This window comes from Eptesicus fuscus, chromosome 1, assembly GCF_027574615.1.
Source record: "Eptesicus fuscus isolate TK198812 chromosome 1, DD_ASM_mEF_20220401, whole genome shotgun sequence".
Lineage (NCBI taxonomy): Eukaryota > Metazoa > Chordata > Mammalia > Chiroptera > Vespertilionidae > Eptesicus > Eptesicus fuscus.
In genome coordinates, this window is record NC_072473.1 from 43,954,576 (window position 1) to 43,982,344 (window position 27,769).

General features: G+C 42.3%; 1 protein-coding gene and 1 pseudogene across 1 annotated transcript in view; both read left to right on the plus strand.

The window, feature by feature from the left end:
* The window catches only part of HEPH (hephaestin), a 124,591-nt gene extending 108,986 nt beyond the window's left edge, over nt 1-15,605 (plus strand). Inside the window, exons 16-21 of the mRNA XM_028136354.2 lie at nt 5,893-5,999; nt 7,040-7,265; nt 9,707-9,846; nt 10,673-10,835; nt 13,404-13,448; nt 15,373-15,605. Coding sequence (XP_027992155.2) covers nt 5,893-5,999; nt 7,040-7,265; nt 9,707-9,846; nt 10,673-10,835; nt 13,404-13,448; nt 15,373-15,605 — 914 coding nt within the window. The remainder of the gene's footprint in view (nt 1-5,892; nt 6,000-7,039; nt 7,266-9,706; nt 9,847-10,672; nt 10,836-13,403; nt 13,449-15,372) is intronic.
* An 8,313-nt stretch (nt 15,606-23,918) lies between these two features.
* On the plus strand, nt 23,919-24,561 carry LOC129148915 (40S ribosomal protein S12-like; annotated as a pseudogene).
* The last annotated feature ends 3,208 nt before the right edge of the window (nt 24,562-27,769 follow it).

Sequence of the window (27,769 nt, forward strand, 5' to 3'; positions counted from 1 at the left end):
AATGTGGCTCTTCCACAAAATACCACGGCCTGGGTGAGTCTATTTTGAAGAAGTGGCATTAGAAGAAGTTTAAATTTAAAAATTTTGGCTCTCAAAAAAAAATTCAATCATTGTACTGTTGATATTTGGCTCTATTGACTAATGAGTTTGCCGACCACTGGGCTAGTGCATTCCCCTAGGCTGACATGGCATGGAGAGGAGTGCTTAACCCAGATAGCATCTGTGTGAGGTGTGGGAGAGGTAAGCACAAAGACAATGGCGGCTGTCCCCATAGTCCTCTCCTTGAAGACACACAACACATTCTCTCCCTGTATGACTCCAGTCCACTCTGAGCTACAACCCCTTCGCTGGTGTCCAAGGTGCAGACTTGCAAATGAGATTTTGTGTGCTGGCCCTTTATGAGTTTGCCTGGGTTCTTAGCAGACTCTTGTCTCCCCCTGGCAGATGGAATTTCCTCTGATTTTCACAGTGAGATATAATGTGGGCTCTTCTTCCTGTCTCTGGTTCTCCGGGCTGGAGAACCTATGGTGGGGTTGAGATTCCTCACTCCTCAGGGGAACTTCTGCAGCTAAGATATCCCTCCTGATTCTCAACTGGCACATGTGGGTAAAGGGCCAGCCTTTTTCATGTCTCTGCCCTTTCTACCAGTCTCAATGTGGCCTCTTCTGTAAATCCTTGGTTATAAGACTTCTCTTCAGCTAGTCTTTAGTTAGTTATTCAGTTTGATTTGTTCTATAATTTAATTTTTATTCCAGTTTGGTCCTGGGAGGAGGTTAGTGTAACTTCCATCTACTCCACTGGCATCTTGGATCTCTTCATTCATTACATATTTTTAGCTCGAGATTTTCTATTGGTTCTCTTTTTCTTTTATCTTTTGTTGAACTTTTCATTTTGATCATGTATTTTTTATTTTTATATATTTTTATTGATTTCAGAGAGGAAGGGAGAGGGAGAGAGAGATAGAAACATCAATGATGAGAGAGAATCACTGATTGGCTGGCTCCTGCATGCCCCCCACTGGGGATTGAGCCCACAACCCGGGCATGTGTCCTTGACTGGAATCGAACCTGGGACCCTTCAGTCTGCAGGCTGACGCTCTATCCACTGAGCCAAAGTTAGGGCTATTTTTATTTTTATTTTATTTTATTTTTCTTTATTGATTAAGGTATTACATATGTGTCTTTATCCCCTCATTGCCCCCCACCCCACTCTCATTAAGGCCCTCACCCTCCTGGTGTCTATGTCCATTAGTTATGCTTATATGCATGCATACAAGTCCTTTGGTTGCTCTCTCCCCCTTACCCTCACCCTCCCAGTTAGGGCTATTTTTTATTGAGTTTGTTTTCTCGTATAGCTCAATGAACTCCTTTAAAAGAACTATTTTGAATTCTATGTCAAGCAGTTTGTAGATTTCTGTTGCTTTTGAGTTGGTATTAAAAAATTACTGTGTTCCCTTGGTGATATCTTATTTCCTTAATTATTCATGTTTCTTGTAGCCTTGCATGGATATCTCCACTTTTGAGGAATCAGTCACCTTTACTTCACCTACGATTGAGTGCAAGGGTGCCAGGTCAGTGGCATTACAGCCGCTTTGCCTTTGTGGGTGTTTAGCACTGGTTCTGGCTCTGGGGAGTGCACAGTAGTATAGTCTCTATGCAGCTCCATATGCCGAAATCGGTGTCAGTGAATACTGCAGTACTCCTCAATGTCCAAGTCGGAAGTTAACCCCAGTAGTAACAAGGGGTATTGGAGTCCTCAATGGTGAAGGCTACTTGGATCCTCCTGTTCACATTTTCCCCTATGAGGCAGAGTCATGGCTGAGGGCATCCATTTGGCACCATGTCTAACATGTGGATGTCACATACAGTAGCTCTGGCTGCTATCTCTGAGATGCATATAAAGTAGTATGTTCCAGAATTCTGTGATGTAGACCTCTTCACTGCTTCAGTGGTGCTGTTGTCTTGAGGGAGGGACAATACTTGTTGGGTAAGAAGTGCCAAATTGCAGCTAATTCTGGTGGGACTGGAGCAGCAGTTACTCCTTCTGTACAGGTTAGTTAGAGTAGACCTGGCTCCTTCTGGGCAGCTAAGTAACACCAGCTTCTTGTGTGTGTGTTGCGGGGGGAATAAAACAGTGGCTCCTTTTCTGGGAGAACACAAGTGTTGTGACTCCTTGTGGATGGAGGTGGCATCAGTGGCTCCTTCTTGGGGAATTGATATTTTGGCAGCTTTATGGGGAACAGAGTATCAGTGGCTCTTTGGTTGAGGAGTGAAACCAGCTTATTTGGTATGCATGGAACAGTAGCACTTCCTTCTGGAGAAGGGCAGATTATCAGTGGTTCCTTCTCCTGGGAAAGTTGGCATTGATGGCTCCTTTTTATGGGGAGGGTGTGGAAGGGCAGCAATTATTTTTGGGTAAGGGAGGCAAGGACTGGAACTGGCTCCTTCTCAGGGGGATTCAGTGGTGACGGTTCTCTCCGAGGTTTTAGAGCAGTGATAACTTCTCTGAAGAACACAACGTCAGTGGCTCCTTATGGATTTGAAGGCAGAGCACCTATGGCTCCTTGGGTGGAAGGAGAATTGACAGTAGCTCCTTGGAGGTGGGCAGGGCAGAGGAGAATCCTTTTTGTTGGTCAAGGTGATGGAGGCTCCTTTTGGGGAGGGTACAGCAACAACAACTTTTTCTTGGGTTGAGCAGAGTGATGGTGGCTTTTACTTATAGTGATGGCAGAGGGGAATAGACTCCTGGCAGTTCAGTCAGCTAGGGTCAGTATCAAAAAAAGACTTCCTGATGGTAAGGGCTGCTAGAGTCTTCCTACTGTTCTTTGCCACAATAGGTTCCCATTTGGTACCTAGCTATGCCAGAGTAGAGTTATATATAAGACTAGTGACCCAGTGCATGAAATTCATGCACATTAAAAGGAGATTAATTAGAGGAAATAATTTAATATTGCTATTTTCCCTTTCTCTATAATAGAAGTGTCAGAGATGAAAGAAAATTAGTAAAATGTATATGAAAACCTTCCTCCTGTCAGAGTCTGGGGCACACCATGGGACCCAGAATCAAGTCCCTGCCTACCCACATGCACCTCAAAATCGTGTGAGACCCAGACCCAACTGCCCCCCCATTGGGCTAGATCCAGACCCAGACAGTCGCACCTTTGTCAAGCCCTTGCTGGGCAGAGGGCATAGCCTCAGGTACCCTGGGCCAGTGCCAGTACGGGGGGGCATGGCCTGAGGATCCCCAGCCCAGACCTGGGCAGGGGGCGTGCCTTGAGGTCCTCCATCAAGCCCTGTCAGGTGGGGGACACTGTCTGAGATCCCCTGTCAAGCTCAGCCAGGCAGGGGGGTGCAGCCTCAGGTCCCCTGGCCCGGTGCTTGGGCAGGCGGTGTGGCCTGAGTTCCCCTGTGAAGCCCCACCAGGTGGGGGGTGCAGTCTGAGGTGCCCCAGCCTGGTGCTGGGGCGGGGCAAGCAGCCTGAGGTCCCCTAGCCCAGCACCAGGACGGGAAGCGCACCTTGAGGTCCCCCGTCAAGCCCCACTGGGTGGGGGGCATGGCCTCAGTTCCCCTGGCCTGGCACTGGGGGGGGAGGTGCGGCCTGAGGTCCGCCAGCCTGACACCAGGGCAGGGGGCATAGCCTGAGGTCCCCTGTCAAGCCCTGCTGGGTGGGGGGCGTGGCCTGAGGGCCCCTGTCAAGCCCCACAGGGGTGGAGGAGGGCATAGCCTCTGGTCCCTGCTGATTGCTCATTAAGTCTCCTTATGGGAACTTGGCTTCAGCTGTGGGTGTAGCCATCTTTGTGACAGAGTGATGGTCAATTAGCATATTCCCTCTTTATTAGATAGGATACTTCCTAGATTTTACTCTATGTCAATTTTTATTTTTTTCTTCACTGAGTTGTTACAAGTTCTTTATTATATTCCAGAACACTCTCAGAGCTATTTTTGTGTGTATATAGTTTATTTCCTGTTTTGTTGCTATTTGGGAGTAGGGGAGATGAGCATTAGAACCTAATAGTTTTCCATCTTGCTGATGTCACTCCAGTAGTTTTCCATTTGTATCAAAATCTCAGAATGGGAAAATCTTTAGAAACATAAGTTAGATTAGTAGTTGCTCAGGATTTGGGGAGGAGGTGGATTAAGGAATGATAGCTAAGGAATACAAGGTTATTTTTTGTGACAATTAATTTTTTAACATTTATTGTGGCAAGGGTTACATGAATATAAAGGCCAGTGAACTGTGTACTTTAATGGTTGAATTTCATGGCATGCAAATTATCCTAATATATAAAAATATAAAAAGCCAGGGGCTGTCATAACCAAAACAACCAGACGGACAACCGAACAGCAGGCTGCGTGGGGTGACCAGGTCAGCAGGGGGTTAGTGAGGGACGACCAAACGACTGAACAGCAGGGTGCATGGGGCAACCAAGCTGGCAGGGGGGTTAGTGAGGGATGACCAAATGACTGAACAACAGGCTGTGTGGGGTGACCAGACTGGCATGGGGAGCAGTTGGGGGGGACCAGGCTGGTATGGGGGCAGTTGGGGGTAACCAGTCTGTCAGGAGAGGCAGTTGGGGGTGACCAGGCTAGCAGGGGGGCAGTTGGGGGTGACCAGGCTAGCAGGGGGGACACTGAGTGATGACCAGGCTGGTGGGGGGCAGTTAGGGGTGACCAGGCCAGTGGGAGGGGCAGTTGGAGGCAACCAGGCTGGCAGACAGAGGTGGTTATGGGTGATCAGGCTGGCAGGGGGTGGGCAGTTAGGGGCGATCAGGCAGGCAGGCAGGTGAACAGTTAGGAGCCAGTGGTCCCAGATTGTGAGAAGGATGTCTGACTGTCGGTTTAGGCCCTTTTCCTGGGACCAGGGATTGGGCCTAAACCATCAGTCAGACATCCTCTGAGGGAACCCAGATTGAAGAGGGTGCAGGCTTGGCTGAGGGGACCCTTCCCCACACACACACACACACCATTCACAAATTTTGTGCACCAGGCCTCTAGTATCTTGATAAATCTGTTTTAAAAAAGTAATATTCCATCAGTCAGAGGGGAAGACTTGGACACAGAGAAACATATTGGGAGGTTTTCTAATAGTCCAGTTGAGAAAAACAAGGGCCTACATTAGAGTATGGACATTAAGAATTACAAAGAGGAGGTTGTGGCTATAAAATATATTGTAGAGGTACAATTGATAGGATTTACCATTTGGTTGGATGATTCGTGCATGAAGGTAGGGATACAAAGAAGACTGAAGTTTTGAATCTGGGTAGCTAGGATGGTTTCGGTATCTTTTCTAGACACTGGGAGCACAGAATGACTAACAGCATTTTTTCAAAAGAAGGAGATGAGTTCATAACAATTTTAGTTTTTCATGTACTGTCAGGTTAATCTTCAAAAGATGCCCAGGAATCTAATTGAAATTGTCAGATTGAAGCTTAATGGCAAGATAAATCTAAGTATTTAAGAATTATGAATACATAGATAATAATTGACATCAGAAAGGCAGATAAGAATTTCCATGGAGAGACTATGAAAAAGTAGAAGAGGACTGGAGACAGAGTCTTGGGTAGACAGCTCCCTATAGGAGGCAGCAGCAAGAAAAGAACAAAACAGAGCCAAAGAAGGGAGGACATTATAAGCAGAGAGAACAGTAGCAGAGCTGCTTTACTAGATGATTGGACCTAGGCCCTTAAGGACAGGATTAGTAGAAGAGATGCTGAGGTTGTTCCATGAAGGAGAAGACCAAAGTCACACAAAATAAAATGGAGGCTGGTATAAAAATGACAGAGAATAATCTTAAAGGTTTTGGGACTTACCCACCTTAGCCACTTAGGAAGACTAAGGAGTTGTGTGAAATTTCTGACCTGGTCCAACTAAAGGTCCATATTACCTTTCCTAGGTGAGGTTCTCACTTACAAATGGAACATACCAGAAAGATCAGGCCCAGGACCCAATGATTCTGCTTGTGTTTCCTGGATTTATTATTCTGCAGTAGATCCCATCAAGGTAAATACAATGTTGGCTTCCTGAAGGTGAGTCTCACAAATGAGCAAACTGACTGACAAAAAGAAGTTATTAATGGGTATAATAAAAAAGCCCATCACTGAAATACTAAGTCTGGGGTTTGGGGGAAAGTTCCTTAAATCTTTGGCTTATTTTAATAGACAGGGGAAGGAATTAAGGATAGATAATATCACATGTTTGCCGTGAACATTTTCTTTCTTGATTCTTTTTCTTGGGTTTTATAAGCTCTCATTTAAAAAGCCTAGGATTGCTTGTCAAAAAAAGTGGGGCTATAGCCTCAAATTTTGTTTAATCCTTCCTTTGGAGTGACTTTAGATAAGTCATTCTGCTTTTGTGTCCTCATCTGGAAAATGGGTTAATGAATCTAGCCACCAATCTACAACCAGATCTCAGCAATCATTTATTGAGAGACTACTACATTTTTTACATTTTACTTGGTGCTTTAAATGATATAAATGTAAGACAGAGTTCCCATATTCAGAGTATTTTGGGAGACAGATGAATATAAACTATAATGCTAGCTATATATATAAGCCGCTCTTTAAAACCATATAACAGTTATATGTGAGTTCACCAGACAGTGATTACTTCTGCTTGGAGGTGGGGATGAATGAGAGGAAAGCTGAAGAAGGCTTCACAATTAATGGAAGTTGCATGTACTTTGAGTCTTGAAAGATACATAACAATATGCCATATGATAAGTGATATGGCAGAGGGGAGGACATTTCAGAAAGAAGAGACAGTATGAGAAAAAGCACTGGGTTTTGAAAGTTCTGGTGGGTTTGCAGATCATTGAGTAGTCTAGCTTAGCTAAAACAAAGCTTATGTAGCACACCTTACCTGTGTCCCAAGATATTTATGAGGCTAAATTCAGATAACATACTAAAGATGATTATAAATATAAGACATTATGATGAAGTTCTGAGGGCAGAGTGGGCTTGAATGTCAGCTTGGCTTTCTGTACAGCACTGCCACTCAGGAACAACCTCATATTTCCTACTCTCTCTTCCTCCCATTTTCAGGACATGTACAGTGGCTTGGTGGGGCCCTTGGTCATCTGCAGAAAGGGCATTCTGGAACCCCATGGATTAAGAAATGACATGGACCGAGAATTTGCCTTATTATTCTTGATTTTTGATGAGAACCAGTCTTGGTATCTGGATGAGAACGTGGCAACCCATGGGGCCCAGGAGCCAGACCGTATTAACCTACAAGATAACATTTTCTTGGAGAGTAATAAAATGCATGGTTTGTAGAAGCCCCCACTGATTATATAGGAGTATCTTATAGACCCATTACTATCCAAGGGTGCATAATTCCTGAAAAAAAAAAAGGGAAGGTAGGAAGGTGGAATAGAGACAAATGGAAGAAATGTCTCCTACTATTTTATTTATATACACAAAGCAGATATGTAGTCTATATTAGATCAGGTGCCAAGAAAGCAGGAGTGCTGACTCTGTAATGTTTCTGTGGTGACATCAGCATATTTGAACATATTACAGAGGCAAAATGGACATTTATGACCTTCAATGTATTTAGTGAGCTGGCTGCTGAGGGTTTCTCTGCTTCAAAATCCTGAATTTAGTTTCTCAATATAATCTTATTTCTTTACTACTCTGGATCTGATATATGTTTTTACAATATACACAAATGGACAGCTTATCTTTTAGTCTATTTTTAAAAACAAACTTCAGTTTGCAGATTGAAGAATTGGTGGAGAGAGCCTAAGATAGTAACATACTTGGTTTATATTATATACAAGAAAGAGGTGGGAGTTTTTTATGCTTGAGTGGATTTATAGGGACATTGTGCATTCAAGCCTTCCATTGTTCTAGAAATATGTGTATCTCTTCAAAAACAATAGGAAATCTCAAACAAGAGGGAGAATTTAAGTGCAATGAAATGTATTAAGTCATTTCTCACTATCCCTACTAATGTAATATTCCTTTGACCTGAGCATAATGTTTAGCTTTGTTAGTGACTCTAATGAAATTCAAAAGTAGTATTTCATTATCACATGAATTCTAATTATTTCTCCTTTGTGGATATATGAACAATTCACATTGGAACAGATGTTTCACAGAATATAAAGTGAACTTTATCTCCTGTCAAATCAAAGAAATAAATTGCCCAGGACAAAAAGGGAGTAAGAGCAGCTAGATCATATTAGTGCAGGAATTGTGCTAATGCCCATTTCCATCTGCTTGTTTAAATGCTCATTCATCCAAAGTCTTCATATATTAATCAATCTACCTATCTGTCCATCAGGTATTGGTTGAGAACTTTTTGAGTGCTGGCATTGGAGATAAAGTTAAATAATGTAGAGGTCTGAGGGGAAATAGATAATATTGTTCCCTTCCCTTTCAGATTCATGAACCAATTCAGAAAGAGAAAGAGATGTTTGCGGTCAAATGTGAACTTACTGAAAAGGTTAATTGGAAAACCGAATTTGGTTATTCAATTAAGTGGGCTTCCTAATACTCCTTTTGTAATATATAGGTTTTCTATCCTGTCATTAACATATATGGCCAACATTAGCCATCTTTCTTTTCAGGGACAGAATCTTTTCCACAATGGAATAGTAAATCTGTTTGCACTCCTTTGTATGGTCAGATAGATTCAAGAGAGAGAAGATTCAGAAAAGGCTTAATTGAGTATGTTTAGTGTTGTTTTTCCTCAGTTTGGTGGGGGTAAAACCAGAGGTGGCTATAAACATCCCTTTCATTCTTTTCCATCTTGAGGTGTAGAATGGAAATTACCTTCCTTCTCTGAGAACATGAGAAGTTGAGGAATGTCTTGGGCATAATCTTGGCAATGTTCATTAACATGACAATGAGTAGTTTATTGTCTTTAGAGTATAGGATGTAGCCTAGGAAGAAGCAGATAATGAAGCCCATGCATTGATATCATTATTAATTTTTAAAAAATGTGACATCTTTTTAAAATATTTACTGAAAGCTAATGTGTCTGCTGGGTGTTCTGGGGAGTATAAAAGAACAATAGCACTATGTTATTATCATTTCCTGCTTACTAGGAACCTAGAGTCTAGTTGGGGATACAATCTTCCACAAATTAAAGATAAGTAAATAAGATGCAATTTCTGGTGAGTTCCAAAAAGCAAAACATTACTGGAGAAGTTCAGAGGTTGAAGGGGGTGCAGAAAGTGAGAGGTACTGAAAGGAGCTAATCAAAGAAGTGTTGTGGAGAAGGTGAAGGTTTGATTGGGCTTTGAACAGATGGATAGAAGGAGGCAGAGTTTTGGGGAAGGAAGTTCCAAAACATGAGAAGGGACACAAAGAATATGCATATTGAGACATATGGGGGATGGTGAATAAATTACCCTACTTGAAATAAGTTTGTTGGATAATGGGAGATGAGTCTGGAAAAATGTTTTGAGGCCATATTTTAAATGACCATGTTGGCTGAGTTAAGAAGCCATGGGCTTGATCTTTTGGGAAGGATGGAGGTATTAAAGTATTTTAAACAAGAGAATAGCATGGTAATATTAGTTATTTAGAAGCCCACTCTTATAACACCAATGTGGAAGATAAACTAGAGGGGAACAAATGGAATAGAGATGAGAGCAGTTAGGAGGCTATTGCTATCATCAGAGATAATAGGGACTAGCCCTAGGGCAGTGGCAATGGAAAGTCAAAATGAGAGATATAAGACTTTGTATTCTTTTACAGCCATTAATGGAAAGCTCTATGCCAACCTCAAGGGTCTTACCATGTACAAAGGAGAACGAGTGGCCTGGTACATGCTAGCCATGGGCCAAGATATTGACCTGCACACTGTCCACTTCCATGCAGAGAGCTTCCTCTATCGGGTGAGCTAGAAAGAGGGCTGAGTCCCTCAAGGGTGATTAGTGGAGTGCCTTAAGAGCCACTGAGGAAGAAGGGAATAGCAAAGAACAAAATAATCAGTTAAAAGAGGAGAAGTCTTGTACATGGAACATTGGGCTGGAAATTCTACTTTGACTCGAATATCCCAGCATCACTTCCATCTGAAACAAGTTGCTCATCTATGGAGTAGGGGGATTGAAGGATTAAATGTAATTGGTTCTCAGTCAAGGACTTGAGACACAATGAGCTGTTATTGCAAGATCTATGAATTTCAGTGTTGTCTCAGAATCTGAAAATACTTCATATATTATAAGAAGAACTTCAATTGAGGAGTTTATGACAAAACATGTAGGTTTTGAAGACGATTTAGTCTTAAGAAAAGGGACAGAGTTGGGGGCATTGATATAAATGTAAAGTTTTTAGAAGTGCTGAGAAAAGTGGTGATATGAAGAATAAACTATTTTGATTTTCATTGCTAAAGAAAATATGTGACTCCTTCCCAGAGTTCAAGGCTTAAGTCCAGTTCCCCAGATTTAATTCCCAGTTTAGTTGCTTAGAGGTAGCTTCACTATCTTTTATTTTGGAATACTTGAAGAATAAGTAGGAGGAAAAAAAGTCCCCTCTATTGATTTAGTTTGTGTGGGCAGGTTCATTGGGAAGATAAATAAGGTGAACTATTTAAGCTACTCTCTGGTCTATAAATTGGAGTCCCATGTACCTAATGTGTACTTCCAAGCCTACTGATTTTTATAAACTGTGAGGTGATCTCTATACTATCCACTTTCTCTTCACCCCCAATATCTCTTGCAGAATGGAAAGAGCTACAGGGCAGATGTGGTGGATTTATTCCCAGGGACCTTTGAGGTTGTGGAGATGGTGGCCAGCAACCCTGGGACATGGCTTATTCACTGCCATGTTACTGACCATGTCCATGCTGGCATGGAAACTCTCTTTACTGTTTTATCCCAAAGAGGTAAGAACTAACTACCCAAGTTGTGCCATCTTCTGGAACTTGTCTAGCCTGTTGAAAACAGATAATCCTAAAAAGTCTCACCTGTTCTTCTAATCCCAGGAGAACCAGAATTTAAGACAGCATAGGTGTTCTCTCATCCAATATTTCTTATTCTCCATTACCCCCTTGCTCTTGCCTCCTTCTAATTTCTTTGATACCCATTGAACTCAAATCAATTGAAACTGCCTAAAACTACTTGGGTTTTAGTTATTTATGCTTAATGCAGACTTTCTTACTTTGAAATATATTTATTTTGTATATAAATTTATTACTTAGAATTAATTAAAGTCACTATTTCAAGAAATTTTGTTAATGAATCCAGTTTATAAAAATAAGAAAAATAATTCTAATAATCATTCTTTACTTGATTTTCTTGTGTCGATTATGAAAGGCAGTTCTTTCTGTCCTAGAATAACTCTGTCTAAGGCTGGAAAGAAATAATAGCCTTTGATTACAGCTTATCTCAGACAGAGCTGCTACCAAGAGAAAAAAATTTTTTTTTCTTATAATTGTTTAATATGGAAAGAGAATAAGTGGGGTAGTTTCTTTACCAATAAACCTTTGTTAGTCGCCAAGAATGTAGAAGGGTAGGCTGTGTTGGATTATATGCCTTTGGGTCATTAAAGGGTTAAGTCTCTCACTTCTTAAGCCTTTCAACCTGAGTTCAGTTCTTAGCATTATGCCCCTTACAAGAGGCCATATAAAATCTCCTGGGGCCCACATGAATCCAGGAAAATTTTCCTCATGTGCTTTGTTTTATTTTTAAAATATATTTTATTGATTTTTTTACAGAGAGGAAGGGAGAGGGAGAGGGATAGAAAGTTAGAAACATCGATGAGAGAGAAACATGGATTCAGCTGCCTCCTGCACACCCCCCACTGTGGATGTGCCCGCAACCAAGGTACATGCCCTTGACCGGAATCAAACCTGGGACCCTTCAGTCCGCAGGCCAATGCTCTACCCACTGAGCCAAACCAGTTAGGGCTCCTGTGCTTTGTTTTAAAGTGCCATATGGTTTTGAAAAATAGTGGTATTAAGGTAGATATTCTAGGATTGCCAACAATTGACACTCTGTCAAAAATAGAAAGTGGAAGAAAGCCTTCAGGCATTCAAAAAGACTAGCAAACCAGGGTAGGGATTATAATTCTGCTGTTTATCCTGTGGTGGTAGACAAATAGTTGTACGCTATGATTTCCCTTGTGTTTGAAAAGTATTGTCCTCTGGTAAACCATACTGCTAGAATGTGGCTTCCACATACTACTCTAGTACTATTTCCTACCACCCAGATAAGCACACAATTCTTTGTTGTGCTGTCAGCCCTTAGAACCAAAGTCAAGTGATGAATTGATGTGTCATCAAAATGCTGAGAGTGAAGGATAGGTGATCAGGTAAGGGGCTTGAGGAGAGTGGCCAAATGTTTGAAATAACCACTCTGGGAAGTTTACTCTTAGTACTGGGAAATAAATTATTGCCTGGAAGCTTTGAGGGCTTATTTAAAGTTGGACACAAAGAATAATGATCTTTATATTGTACTTGTGTGATTTTTCTCCACCAGCATTTAGTGTACCAGACAAAATACAGGGAAATTATAATTACTGCATTTTTTGTAGATTATTATAACACTCCTTGTAAGTTTGTAGTTGAGTTGGCAGAACATGGAGTCTAACCTGACCAAGAAGGAAAGTAAAGACAGGATAAAGCTGGCATGTTAGGAAAAAAACTGAAAGGTGCAGGAGCTAGAGGTCTTCATGAGAGGGAAATAACAGGTGAAATGAAATAAATAGTGTTAGAGTACAAAAAGGATAGAACGCTGTTGCTAGATTTTTGATATGGAGCAGTGTTGCATAAAAAGTCCAATGTGATCATGGTAGTAGTTGTGGAAAAGTTATTGGAGTTAAGAAGTTCAGAAATGGTGAGGCTTGAGTGTTGGATTATGGATCAATACCCATAGTGAGAACTGAGGAGAGGAAGACTGAGCCAGGTATTAAAGATTTCCATTTAATGAAAAGAACTGCTAGGAACATTGACAAGAAGTGGTATGGTTATTCTAGCTAAATAATATGAGCTTCAAAAGAGATAGGTCTTTACAAAAAGGAGAGGAACAATAATCTCAAAGCACTGAGAGGATGTAAAGGAAGCATAGTCCTTAGAGAAGAACTCAGCCTCATTAAAGCAAGAAGAGGATGAAGAAGTTGAATATGTAGGGGATTCCTGAAGGGATGGTGGAAAGGGTGACAAAAAGAGTAATAATGGTAATAGAGGAAGTGCCAATAAATATGTAAATAATGCATAGGGATGGCTTACCTTTCTCCTAAGTTTATGCACTTGCTCAAATTTTGTGTCACTACTCAAAATCAAATTTACATACCAATATTGACTTTGACCATAAGTTAGGTAAGCCCAGGTACCTTCATTTTTTTGTTATCTTACCCCAGAGATTTCCCCAACCAGTGCCAACCTCCCACAGTGATCCTATAGATTGATAGGAAGAATAACACAACTAACTTCTTTTTTTTTCTCTCTCTCTAGAACACTTAAGCATTATCACCACCATTACTAATGACATTGGAAAAGGTAAGAAGAGTGATCCACAGACTGGGTAGTTATATCCAATGTACATTTGTGGGAAGGTGTGTGTCTCTAATATATGGGATTCACATGACTGAAAGATGGATAGAAGTACTAGGAGAAAGCATTCTAATATTTCTGCAAAACTTCAGAAGCCAGGAATTTCAGGTTCAGCTTCCCTCAGTAGGTTTATTCTCTCTGGCCTCTACCCCAACCTCCTGAGTTGAAGGCTGAAGAAAGTTTGAGGTCTTGCTGGGTTGGGTATGAATATACTGTAGCACAGTCATGAATTGTCCATAGAGAGTATCAAACTAGAACAAATACCATAGAGTCTGTACCAGGTATTTTTATTCTTGCATCTATGGAATACCAAACAGTTTACTCTTTAGAACCAGTCATTTCTTTCCTATAAGAAAAATACAGATCCTTGTTCTATCTAGCATAGGTGCAACTAGTGATTTCATTTCCTACCCCATTTGTACTTGAACTAAGATTCAGAAAGATTCAAAAGTTATGAGAGATAGAAAGAATATTAGAGATTATCAGTTTAGTTGGAAATTTTTTCAGCTGTGTTTGGAAATTTTCTAATCTGCCTATGTATCTTATAAACTGGCAACCATGGAACTAGGATGTATCCTGGGGGGGGTTGTGAAGAGGCAAGATGAGGTTCAGAGTGGATCACCATACATACATATGCATGTATTTCATCTTGTTTCACTTATGTAAGAACATACGTTCATCCAGTTAAATATTCATTGAACAGATTCTGAGTGTCAGGGACATCAAGGCAAATAAAACATAGATACTATATTTCAAGAGGTTGGTGTCTAAAAAATGGAATGAGACAGAAAAATAATAATTGCAATGTTAGATGCTTTGTGTTGTTTTAAAAAGGCAAACAGTAATAACATCTATCAATTATTGTGCATATACTATCTTCCAGGTGCTATGCTAAATATTTATAAATACTAACTCACTTAAACTTCACAATAAACCTCTGAGTTAAGTACAGTTATTATCCCCTAAAAAAGTAGGTGACTGAAGTGCAGAAATGAGGGAGGATTAGATAACTTAACCCAATCAAGTAAATTGTGAGAGTTTAAACAGTACAGATACTTTGAAAATACACAAAAAAGGAGCTTTAACTGTCCAGCTGAATTAAAGCTTTACAAAGACCTGTAACATTTAAATTGGGGATAGAAAGGTGAGGCGGAAGAAAGGGTGTTCAAGCAAAAGGAGGAGTATAAGAATGTCTTGGAGGTCTAAAAGAGGATCACTTATTCTGGGGAACAATTGAGTTGCTGTAGCTGAAGAGTAGTAGATAAGGCTAGGAAAGTAGGTTAGAGCTTGATTGTGAAAGTGTGAATGCCTGACTGACTTGAATATGAGCTTTACTCCATAGGTTAATTGAAGATCATTAAAAGTTTGCATTCCAGGAAGTCAGACAATCAAATATTTCACCTAAAAAGATCAATGTGACATCAGTGTTATCATGACTCAAAGAGGTGACAGCACAGTGGCAGGTCCAATGGTCTTATCAGTTAGATCATTGAGTCAAACTTCTTCCCTAGAGTTCCTACTTACTGTTTTTAATTCTTCCTTTTAGAACCATACAAACCAAATCCAATTGTTTTTACATCATAAGCCTTGATATATTTCTATCAAGGCTCTTCCTACTTTGAGTCTTAGCTCTTTCCATAGGCGGATTAGGGCCTCAATGATTCCTAAGGACTTTCTTAGCTATAACATGTTGTTATAAGAAGTCATTGTAACCTCTGAGTCTGTTTTCACCAGCTGGTATTTTTAGGGATGGAGACAGTTCCTGTTTTATTTGGATAGAATTGTTTTTTCTCTTTCAGTGGTAGATTGCAAGTGACCTTTAATGTATGCTCCAGCCCAGGGTTCCCATTTTCCTCTTGTTCCATTTCAGCAGCAATCTCCAGAGACTTTAGAGAAGACAATGTGAGGATGCTGGGCATGCAGATCCCTGTAAAGGATATCGAGATGCTTGTTTCTGTCATAATTGCCACTGGTGTCACTCTTCTGCTCATTGCCCTGGCTCTTGGTGGTGTGCTCTGGCACCAACATCGTCAAAAAAAATTACGGCGCAACAGGAGGTCGATCCTAGATGATAATTTTAAGCTTCTGTCCCTCAAGAACTAACAGCTGAATATTGGCACTGCACATCTGGAATGCTCCCTCAGCAGGCCATGTACTAGAAGATGACGCCACTGTAAAAGGAGCATGGGTGGTAGACAGGCATAGGAGGGAATAAAACTTGTCTGGGGTTTTTTCCACTTATTTATTTACATAGAAATGCTACATTCCCTTTTTTTCTTTAAGTTTTTTTGCTCCACTTGGGAACGGGGCTAGGTGATTCCTCTAAAATTATATATCACAAATTTCAATGGCTAGATTCTATCACTCACTGACACTTGGAAGATCTGGACATTTCTAAAAACTGATCCTTCTCACAAAGTACGTACCAAGAATAAAACACACTGAATAGGTTTTTACTTTTTTCCAAGACCTAGCCTAATTCACTTTCAACCAAGACTAAGTAGTTGTGAATATAATCTACATCTAAACTAAGGACTAAGCAAATAGGCATGATGGGGGGATTAGTGGGGTTAGATTTGGAGATCCAAATTGTTTTAATTATATGAAGGAAACTATTTCGGAAAAGTGGGTAGATAGTGGTTGCCATGAGTACCTTTAACTTCTGAACCTAGAAGCTCCGCAGAAAGCCAGTCCTCCAATTTACTAGTACAATCATACTGAAGGGAATGTTAAGTGTCTTGTCCATATTTTAGACATAAAGTCCTATACATTAAAGTACTTGTTAAAACACTGTAAGAGTGAACTTGATGATTTTCATGTTTCCTCTTGCCTCTGGAAAGCTGTGACTGTGATCGAAACACTCTATGGTGTGGGGAGGAGTGGGTATAGAATGCCTGCAAGCTTGTTTTTTGGACATGAAAACGCTGTCCCAGAGGAAGCCTGAAAATCAGAACGGTGGCTAACATCTTTTTCCCTATAGGTGCCAAAAGTAATTTTAAGGCCAAGAAAAGTTGCCAAAGGAAAATAGAGCACTGCAGTCAGGATCAAACCTGTCCACTTGGCAAGGAAAGGAGGACACAGATCCCATGGACTCTTTTGGTAGTTGAGGATATAAGAGGTCTACTTGAAATTCTGGGGGCCTCTTTGAAACACAAAGTCCTTCCCTTTGTCATCTTAAAACAATATTCTTTTGTCACCTGCAAGTTCAAGCCTATTCAAAACTTTGGTAAGAGACCACAGACAAGAGAGTAGGGATAGTTTAGGATGGCCCACCCTCACTACACTATCCATATTAACATTTTACATGGCAAGTAGAGAACAGAGGAGGCATCAGGGACAGTGAATACGATACATGAAATACACGGTGCTTTATACTTTACAAAGCATCTAATACCTGATTGCATTTGACTTCCTTGAGTTTTATAAGAGTGCTGTTATGTTTTACATTTGAGTAAACTAAGGATTAGAGAGAATAAATAACTTTACCTAAGGACATTCAGCTAGAAGTTGAGCAGGGATACAAGCCTTCATCTATTGGACTCCAAATACCTGTTCCATCCTCTCATATCATGAAAACCTCTTCTATCTCCATCCTTTGTGCCCACATTGACTCCAATTTCCCTATATTCAGAGCCAACCCCCTTGCATATCAAATGTAGAAACCCACAAGGCTGTGTTCAGTTGCTATATAATGTTGAAGTTTTAAGAGAAAAATGCAGAACAGAGCTTATCTTGATTTATAGTGGTCTGTGGCTTCCTGGGGAGCTTTCTTGGAAATCAGGAACATAGCAGGAAGTGGAGGTGAGGGAAGGGTTGGATTGCTAATTATGAAATCAATTGTTAAACTTTTTAAGCCATTGCATAATCAATGCACTTAACACCAGAACTCTTTAGACTCACTATTAATATGGAGATTTTTGAAAATCCAGTACACTCTGAGGATTCCAGTCAATGATAATTATAATTTTCATTCATCTGTAATGTTGTTAGCTTGATAATGAATCTGAGATAAGGACAGGCAAGTAGGATAGGGATACACTTCTTCTGAGTATGTAATACTGCTCCAGATTGGGGAATGTAGGCTCAAGCCCCTGCATGCATTTCAGAAAGAGATGTATTTTTGTGTGGAGGGTTTGCTTCCAATGAGGATATAGGAGACATTTTTGACAATTAAGTGACACTTCTATCCATTTAATTGCTAAAGCCAGAAACCCGCAAAGTCAACACTTTAGTGATTCTTATTTGTTTTACCTAAAAATATATTTAACTGATTCATTTGTTTCTATCTTCATTGCTACAGCCCCAGTCTAAAACACAGCCATCTGTTACCTGGAGTAGTGTTATAGCCTCCTGCTTACTTTCCTCACATTCACTCTAGCCCATACCATGGATTCTCCATGAAGACAAGTGATGTTTTTAAAATATAAATTAGGCTCCCAATTCAGATAAGATTCCATATACTCATCTCCCTGAAGATAAAGACACTCCAGATGAAACAATGAAATAATGAAAGAAGAAACAACATAAGGACTCAAAAAGATAAAAAGAGGTAGGCATCCTGGAGAAACAGAGCAATTGGGTATCTTTCCAACAATGAACCAAGCATAATGCAAACAAAGGTCAAACAGAAGTCCTAGATAACCCCAGGGTGGTCTGGAGACAATGGAAACAGGGATTGAGGAGGAACTCTTCTGACACCAAGTGGCCAGAAAAGGTGCTCTTTATCTCTACAGGCTACAGATTCCTCTACTTCAGGGGAAATTTCAACGTAGTAAGCTGCTCAATCCAGAAAACATTTTTCAGGCCTGCAAGCTATAATATATTTTTCCTACCCAGAAATAAGTGGCTCTGGCAGGGATCAACAGGAGTCCCAATGACACCAGAGATACCAAGCAAAACAAAAAAAGTACAATAAAATCACTGACAATTACATTATCATGCAAAATTATGCCAAAATCTGTGTGCTAAACTTAAGGTGACTTCCTCCTAAAATAGATTGTTTTGGAGAATCCAAGATGGCTATAGAATAGGTGGAAACTACATTCACCTGCTCTCAATCCCAAACTGGATATACAACTAAATTATAGAGCAATTAACCTGAATAACCAACTTAAGGCTAGCTGAACTGAAATCAAAGATTTAAAGAAGAAGCCACATAGAGAGTGGTAAGAAGAGCAGAGATACAGAAAGGGCTAGCCATCAAACCTAGGTGTGGTGGCTGAGAAGCCAAAGGCAGCTGCAAAATTCCCTCCCCCTAGGAGCATAGGGTCTCAACCCCACACAGGGATCCCCAATGCAGACGAACAGAGATGGGAAGAGGATCCCATATTGCATATGGTGGTGAAAATTAGTAGTGATTCAGACTGCCTAGGAGACCCAGATGCACCTTTCCCAGGGACATACACTATTATTGTTACAGCACCAGACTGGGAATTGCACTGCTGGATACTCAACTGTTGGTGAGACCACTCTGCCATACTTGGGTCCTGTGGAGGGGTCTTCAGGCTGCACCCAGCAGTGACTTTTGGGGCCCTCTTTTTTTGGGAGAGGCTCTTGGCAGAGATTCAGACAGTGACTAAACTGTTTGGCTTTGGAAAGAGGGCTGGTCTCCCTCACATCAAGCACACAGGAGGGGGCCAAGCACTCAACTGTTGTAGTTGAGTCTTGAATGCTGCTGGACCTTTTGTGGTTGGAGTTAACATTTTAGGCTGTCTGACTGATTTTACAGGTAAACCTCAATCATCATATCTGAGCTCTGGTGTCCTCTGAAGCCCATCAGTGGTTGTGGGATTATCCATCCCCCCACCTGCTGAATCACTTGGCTGGCATCATCCTACTGAGTTAAGCTGCAAAGGGGGATAAGTATTGTGCAGAACTGAGATTTTCATAGCATGTCTCCTGGGTAAGCCTTTGTCCAAGAATAAGACAGGCAGGTGCTGGAGTGTGTGGCTATACAGCAGGGGATTGGTGGCACCCCTGAGAGCTTATGCCTCACTACTCTGGGAAGGGGTAGAAATTCCTGTCCCCCTCCTTACAGGTTTGAAGACACTGCCCCAAATGGGAGAGTTTTTGGATCAGCCCTGCCAAGTCTCAGATAACCCGCTAAGCTGGGCTCAGTTCCACAAGGGAAAGCAAGAGTGGGTCAAAGCTGGAACATTCAAAGTGTGAGTCCCAGGGAATGAAGGGAGAGAGAAACCAAGATGGCGGCAGAGGTAAACACCGAAACTGCTGCCTCGCACAACAATTTCAAAACTACAACTAAAAGACAAAATGGACATCATCCAAAACCACAGGAAAGCTGGCTGAGTGGAAATTCTACAACTAGAAAGAAATAGAAAAGCACATGGAGAATCAGAGGAGCTGAAAAAGGCTGAGGTACAGAAACACGTGTGTGGGCGGCTGAGTGCCTGGCTGGCTTTCTCTAGTAGGAAGGAGACAAAAGCTCCCAACTGCTCTGAACCCCAGTTCTGACTGCACTGAACCCCAGTTCTGGGCGAGACCCTGGGGACCCAGGCTCATATGGGGAAAATCTGGGCTGTCAGGTGGAAACTCAGGGGAGCTGTGAAAGGCAGAGGTCTGGAGGTGCGCACAAGTGCGCAAAGAGAGGACTGACTGCTGAGTGCGCCACTGGCTTTCTCTAGCAAGAGGGAAACAGAAGCTCCCCACTGCGCTGAACTCCAGTTCCTGGTGAGAATCTGGGAATCCAGATTCATTGGGGGAGAAACTGGACTGTCTGGCAGCGGGCGAAACTAGAGGGCGGCTTACTCTTAGAGGTGCTTGCAGCAATTACTGAAGGACATTGAGACCCAGGGGCCTCATAGGGCAGGGCTGACGGGAAGCCAAGACTGCTTAGCCCTGAGACTCCACCCCATCCAAGCTGAGCACAGAGGCTTTTGCAATTTTGCACGTCTTGTTTCATAAGGTTGTCTCCAGCACAGAAGTTCTCCTGGAATAGACACAGCTGATCCTCACAGCCAATTGGCCTGGAGGTAAATTCCTCCCAGTGATACCAACAACAATAAAAAACTTAACTACAACAAGGCTGTACACACAGGCCACAAAGGGGTGCACCAAGAGTGTCCACCTCAGGTAAATGGGGAGGCTGAGCCCCTGGGCCATATAGGACACCTAGCACACAAAGCTACCCTTCCAACTCAGGGAAGCAGTGAAAATGTGGAGACAAAGAAACAAATCACAAACAAAAGAAATGGAGGAAAACAAATGACTGGATATAGATTTCAAAACCACAGCTATAAGGTTATTCAAGAATTTTCTAGAAACCGCCGATAAATTTAGTGAGACCCTCGAGGATATGAAAAAGGACCAACTAGAAATTAAACATACACTGACTGAAATAAAAAATACACAGAGACCCAACAGCAGACTAGAGGAATGCAAGAATCAAGTCAAAGATTTGAAATAAAAAGAAGCAAAAACACTCAACCGGAAAAGCAAAAAGAAAAAAGAATCCAAAAATTTGAAGATAGTGTAAGAAGCCGCTGGGACAACTTCAAGCGTACCAACATCAGAATAATGGGGGTACCAGAAGAGAGAGAGCAAGATACTGAAAACCAATTTGAAGAAATAATGACTGAAAACTTCCCCCACCTGGTGAAAGAAATAGACTTACAAGCCCAGGAAGCACACAGAACCCCAAACAAAAGGAATCCAAAGAGGACCACACCAAGACACTTCATAGTTAAAATGCCAAGAGCAAAAGACAAAGAGAGAATATTAAAAGCAGCAAGAGAAAAACAGTTAATTACCTACAAAGGAGCACCAATATGATTGTCAGCTGATTTCTCAACAGAAACTATGCAGGCCAGACGGGGGTGGCAAGAAATATTCAAAGTGATGAATAGCAAGAACCTACAACCAAGATTACTCTACCCAGCAAAGCAAGAACCTACAACCAAGATTACTCTACCTCATTCAGAATTGAAGGTCAGATAAAGAGCTTCACAGATAAGAAAAGGCTAAAGGAGATCATCACCACCAAACCAGTATTATATGAAATGCTGAAAGGTATTCTTTAAGAAGAGGAAGAATAAGAAAATGGTAAAGATAAAAATTATGAACAATAAATACATGTCTATCAACAAGTGAATCTAAAAATCAAGTGAATTAAAAATCTGATGAACAGAATAAGCTGGTGAATATAATAGAATCAGGGGCATAGAAAGGGAGTGGACTGAAAATTCTCAGGGGGAAAAGGGTGTGGGGGTGTGGTAAGAGACTGCACAAAAATCGTACACCTATGGATGAGGACAGTGGGGAGGTAAGGGCAGAGGGTGGGGTGGGAACAGGGTGGAAGGGAGCTATGGGAGGAAAAAAGTGGAACAATTGTAATAATCTGAACAATAAAGATTTATTAAATTAAAATAAAAGTTTGAGTCCCTCAGAGGCTATTGACTGGAACTGGGATGAAGTTCTTTTTCCCTCCTGCAGACTAGACTGACATCACCCCCAATGGAAGACTCTTTTTATCTGTCCTCCTGAACTCTGGTGGCTTTGCCCTATTGAGCTTTCTCCTGCAGAGGTGACTGATGGCCTTTTTGAACCTGAACCTGCAGCGAGGCTCCCAGAGGAACCTGGAAACTGGCATAGGCTGAGTAGTTTGGCTCTGGAGTAGGGACCACTTTTCACTCATTGAGTGACCATCAAGGTAGACCCAAAATAAGGGACCCACAAGATATGTCCTCCTTATTTCAGTTGTTCTACTCTACTGAGCTCACAACCTGTGGAAGGGGCTGTGGTTTGTGGCCAACCTGGGACCTCTACAGTCTTTCGTTGGAAAGGTCTGGAAGAAGACGAGGCAACCTCATGGGGAAGAGGAGTAGCTGACAAGTGGAGGCAGACCTTAGGGAGCCTCAGTCCTTTTACAGATATGCCCTCTAAGTTGAAGAAAGCTGACCCTTATACATAGATTGGCCACTCCAAAGCACCTCCAGGCACAGTAGGTACAGCCACAAACAGTGAACAGCATGATAGCTCCAGAGAGGTAGCCCATAGCTGGTAACACACAATGTCTGAAATCAATCTGTACCTGAACCTGGTCTAAGTGGACCTAGAACCAACAAAACCAGTGGTGGGCTTCACATGACACCAGAGCTCAATGTATCTAGCCACACATAAGGCAGACCCAAAATAGAAATTCTAGCAGGCACCAGACCATACTGGCAAAAACTCTGAATCAAGGGCAGACCATGTACAGCATCTCATATATGGTCATTGAAGTTTACCCATATAGTCAGTCAGACGACCTAAATGGTTAGCTCCAACCACAAAAGGGCCAGCAGAATTCAAGACTCAACTACAACAGAAGTGTATACATAACCCACAAGAAACATTTCTGGAGCACTGAGCTCAGGTGATCTAGAAGTTTGTGCCACTCAGCCCAACAAGACACCTTCATCATAAAACCATTGTAACAAACTTCAGAGTCATAGTAGATCTACCTTATACACAGAGGCAAAATGGAGTGACAAAGAAATATGCCCTCAATAAAAGAACAAGAGACCCCAGTAAAAGAATTAAATGAAATGGAAGCAACCAAAATACCAGATATCAAGTTTAAAACAATGGTTACAATAATGCTCAAGGAACATAGAAGAAAAATGGATGATCTCAGTGAGTATTTAAAAAAAAAAAGATAGTAAGCAACAAAAAAGGTCATGGAAAATATGAAAAATAACCAGTGAAAACTTTTTAAAAAATACAATACCTGAAATGAAAAATATACTAGAAGGAATCAACAGCAACTTAGATGATGCAGAGAATTGAATCAACAATTCTTAAGACAAGATAACAGTAAGCACCCAAGCAGACCATGAAAAAGAAAAGATAATTTTAAAAATGAGGAATGTCTAAGGGACCTCTGAGGCAACATCAAGCATAACATCATAGAATTACCAGAAGGAAAAGAGAGTGAGCAAGGGATTGAGAACCTGCTTGAAGAAATAATGGGTGAAAACTTCCTTAACCTGAGAGGGGTGAAGGAAAAAGTCACACATGTTTTGGAAGCACAGAGAGTCCCAGTCAAGATGAACCCAAAGAGACCCACACAAAGACACATCATAGTTAAAATTGCAAAGATTCAAGACAAAGAGAGAACCTTAAAGACAGTGAACTAGAGAGAGAGTTACCTGAGAGTTCCCATAAAGCTGTCATCTTTGTTCTCAATGGAAACAATTCAGGCCAGAAGAAATTGGCATGAAGTATTCAAAGTGATGAAGAGCAAGGTCCTGCAACCAAAACCATTCTATCCAGCAAGGCTATCATTTAAAATTGAAGGTCAAATAAAGACTTTCCCAGACCAAAAAAAAAAAAGGCAGCTCGTTCCCTGCTGCCACGGAGTTGCACAGAGGGGGAGGCATGGGTGCATTCAAGATTTAGCTCTACCCATAACCCACTGCCATGGTCAAGGTATGCATTGCTGTCAGAGGAGTAATGGATGTTAATACTGCTTTACAGGAGGTGCTGAAGACCTCCCTCATCCATGATGACCTAGTGAGTGGAATTCGTGAAGCTGTCAAAGCCTTAGACAAGTGCCAAGCCCACCTTTGTGTACTTGCATCCAACTGTGATGCGCCTATTACGTCAAGTTGGGGTAGGCTCTTTGTGCTGAACACCAAATCAACCTAATTAAGGTTGATGACAACAAGAAACTAGGGCAGTGATAGGCAAACTCATTAGTAAACAGAGCCAAATATCAACAGTACAACGATTGAAATTTCTTTTGAGAGCCGAAAACCGACTTCTGTGCATGGACCACGAAGTTTCAATAGCACTGTACGTGCGCACCCACACGTGGTATTTTGTGGAAGAGCCACACACAAGGGGCCAAAGAGCCACGTGTGGCTTGCAAGCCACAGTTTGCTGACCACTGAACTAGGGGAATGTAAACATTGACAATGTTTAAAATTAAACAATTCTGTAAAATTGACACAGAGGGAAAACCCCATAAAGTGGTTGGTTGCAGTTGTGTGTGGTTAAGGACTATGGCAAAGAGTCTTAGGCAAAGGATGTCACTGAGGAGTACTTCAGATGCAAGAAATAAACAAGTAAACTTGGCTCTTGTTTATTAAAAAAAAAAAGGCTAAAGGAGTTCATTATCCCCAAACCAGTATTAGAAGAAATGTTAAAGGGACTGCTTTAAGAAGAAATAGATAGAGAAGAGAAAGACACAGGTATAAAAAATCCTATGTAATAAAAGAGTAATATGCAAATTGACCATCACTCCAAGACACAAGATGGCCACCCCCATGTGGTCAAAGATGGCTGCCCCCATGTGGACACAAGATGGCCGCCACAAGATGGCCTGTAGGGGAGGGCAGTTGTGGGCAGTTAGGGGTGACCAGGCCAGCAGAGGAGGGAAGTTGGGGGAGACCAGGCCTGCAGTGGAGGGCAGTTGGGGGGGGACCCAGGCCTGCAGAGGAGGGCAGTTGTGGGCAATCAGGTCAGCAGGGAGGGAAGTTAGGGGTGACCAGGCCAGCAGGGGAGGGCAGTTGGGGGGAACCAGGCCAGCAGGGGAGGGCAGTTGGGGGGAACCAGGCCTGCAGGAGAGGACAGTTAGGGGCAACCAGACTGGTAGGGGAGGGCAGTTAGGGGTGACCAGGATGGCAGGGGAGGGCTGTTAGGGGCAATTGGGCCACCGGGGAGCAGTTAGGCGTTGATCAGGCTAGCAGGGGAGTGGTTAGGGGGTGATCAGGCAGAGGCAGGCAAGTGGTTGTGAACCAGCAGTCCTGGATTGTGAGAGGGATGTCCAACTGCCCATTTAGGCCCGATCCCAGTGGGTGGTCGGACATCTCTCAAGGGGTCCCAGATTGGAGAGGGTGCAGGCTGGGCTGAGGGACACACACACACACTCCCGTGCATGAATTTCATGCACCGGGCCTCTAGTATATAATAAATTAGTACCTATCAATAATAACCTTAAATATAAATTAATTAAATGTTCCAATCATTGATTAGGGTAGATGAATGGATAAGAAAACATGACCCATATATATGCTGTCTATGACAGAGCCACATCAGAACAAAAGATATACACAGGCTGAAAGTGAAAGAAAGGAAAATATTCTATGCAAATGGAAATGCATAAAAAAGTGGGATAGCAATATGTGGAATCCCTCATCACATCCCACATGTTTCAGAGATCCCGTTCAGGTCCGGTTTCTAGAGAAGGCAGCAATCAAAATGAAAAGAGACTGGGAAAGAGTTAATTTGGGTAAATAGGGGGCCAGATGGGAGTCCACCTCTAGGGGGAGGACTGCCACTGCCTGGCCTTTGCTATCCTTTTATTGGGGTTCTGAGATACACCCATATCCTTTAGGCAGGAAATTCCAATAATAGACAATCAGCAAAAATTTACATATGATTAACAGGTGAGAGCTGCTTTAACTACCAATGTCTCAAATAAACAACGAGTGACTAGCTCTGACCATTCAGAACGATTAAGGTTGACCAAAGCATTCCGGATTCCCTTTTCACATTTAACTTCCAATGTCTCAATGTTTGGTTTCAGGCAGCAATACTTACATATGACAAAATAGATGACACAAAAGCCATATCAAGAGAAAAGGAAAGTTGCTACATAATAATAAAGAGATAAATCCAACAAAAGGATATAATCCTTGTAAACATATATGCACCCAACTGACAGCCTTTACATACTTAAGAGCATCTAAACATATAAAGAAAATCTTTGGAAGACATTAATGGAGGGATCAACAGCTAAACAAGCATAGAACTGGATTTTAACACCACATTGTCATCAATGGATATACTTTCCAGACCCCCCGACCCCCCCCCCCCACACACACACACACAAAGCAAACAAGGCAACAGCTTGGTGGAGGTGGGCAAAAGTGGGGAAAATGTAGATGGAAAGAAACTTTGCTTGGGCAACTTTTGAATATGGTCCAGGGTTTCATTATTGAGTCAAGTAAAAATAGAAAATTTTCCAATGCAATAAAAGTTATAAAAAGGAAATAAATTGAAAGTGTAGAATAGAAAAAGAGAATAAGAAAAACCTCGGTGGTTGAGCTTAACAGTTGAGTTGCAAAGGATATAATTATATATAACTTATTCAATGCAAAAAGAGAAAATGGACCAGGAGTTTAGGGTGTAACGACTGATCATGAACAAAGGCTGACCATCTGAAAGTCAGCGCTGGGTTGCCATGGCGACCCAGCGCTGACTACTGTGGCTGCAGGCCTGGTGACCCAGCAGTGACTTCTGGGGAGGCTTTCAATCAAGCCGGGAAAGAGACCTGAAGAGAGAAGCAGGGGCTGATCTGTAGTGTCTGAGGCAGCTTTTGACTAGAACTTGCCTCTCTCTTTCCCTCCTAGCCTGGCCAGCAGCCCTGCCAACATTTCTCTCCAGGCCTCCACCCAGCTGCTGATCAGCCCCGCCTTTCTGATCAGGACCCGTTAATAGGCCCAGAGACACTGACTGGCATAGAAACCAGCCAATCAGAACACCAATATGGAAGTCAGTCCTGCAGTCAGCTCTGGGTTGCCATGGGGACCCAGTGCTGACTAATGTGGCTGCAGGCGGGGTGACTCAGCAGTGACTGCTGAGGGGGCTGCGAATCAGGAGAAGCAGGGGCTGATCTGTAGCATCTGTGACAGCTTTAGACCAGCACTTGCCTCTCTCTTTCACTCCGAGCCTGGCCAGCAGCCCTGCCTCCATTTCTCTTTAAGCCTCCACCGGGGCTGCTGATCAGCCCTGCCTTTCTGATCAGGCCCTGTTGATAGGCCCAGAGACGCTGACTGGCATAGAAACTGGCCAATCAGAACCAAATCTGGGTCAACTGTGAGGAGGCAGTGGCTGCCTAGGAGACAGAGCTTTTGACACTGACTGGCATAGAAACTGACCAATTAGAACCAAATTGGCCAGCAGAGGAGGGCATTTGGGGGCAACCAGGTCGGCAAAGGAAGAGCAGTTGGGGGCGAGATCAGACCATCAGGAGAGGGCCTTTGGGGGCAAGATCAGGTCAGCAGGGAAGGGCCTTTGGGGGCAAGATCAGGCTGGCAGGGGAGGAAAGTTGGGGGCGAGATCAGGCTGGCAGGAGAGGGCAGTTGGGGGCAACCAGGCTGGCAGGATAGGGCAGTTGGGGGCGAGATCAGGCTGGCAAGGGAGGGCAGTTATGGGTGATCAGGCAGGCAGAGGCAGTTAGGGGCAATCAGGCAGGCAGGTGAGCAGTTAGGAGCCAGCAGTCCCAGATTGCAAGAGGGATGTCCAATTGGAGAGGGTGCAGGCTT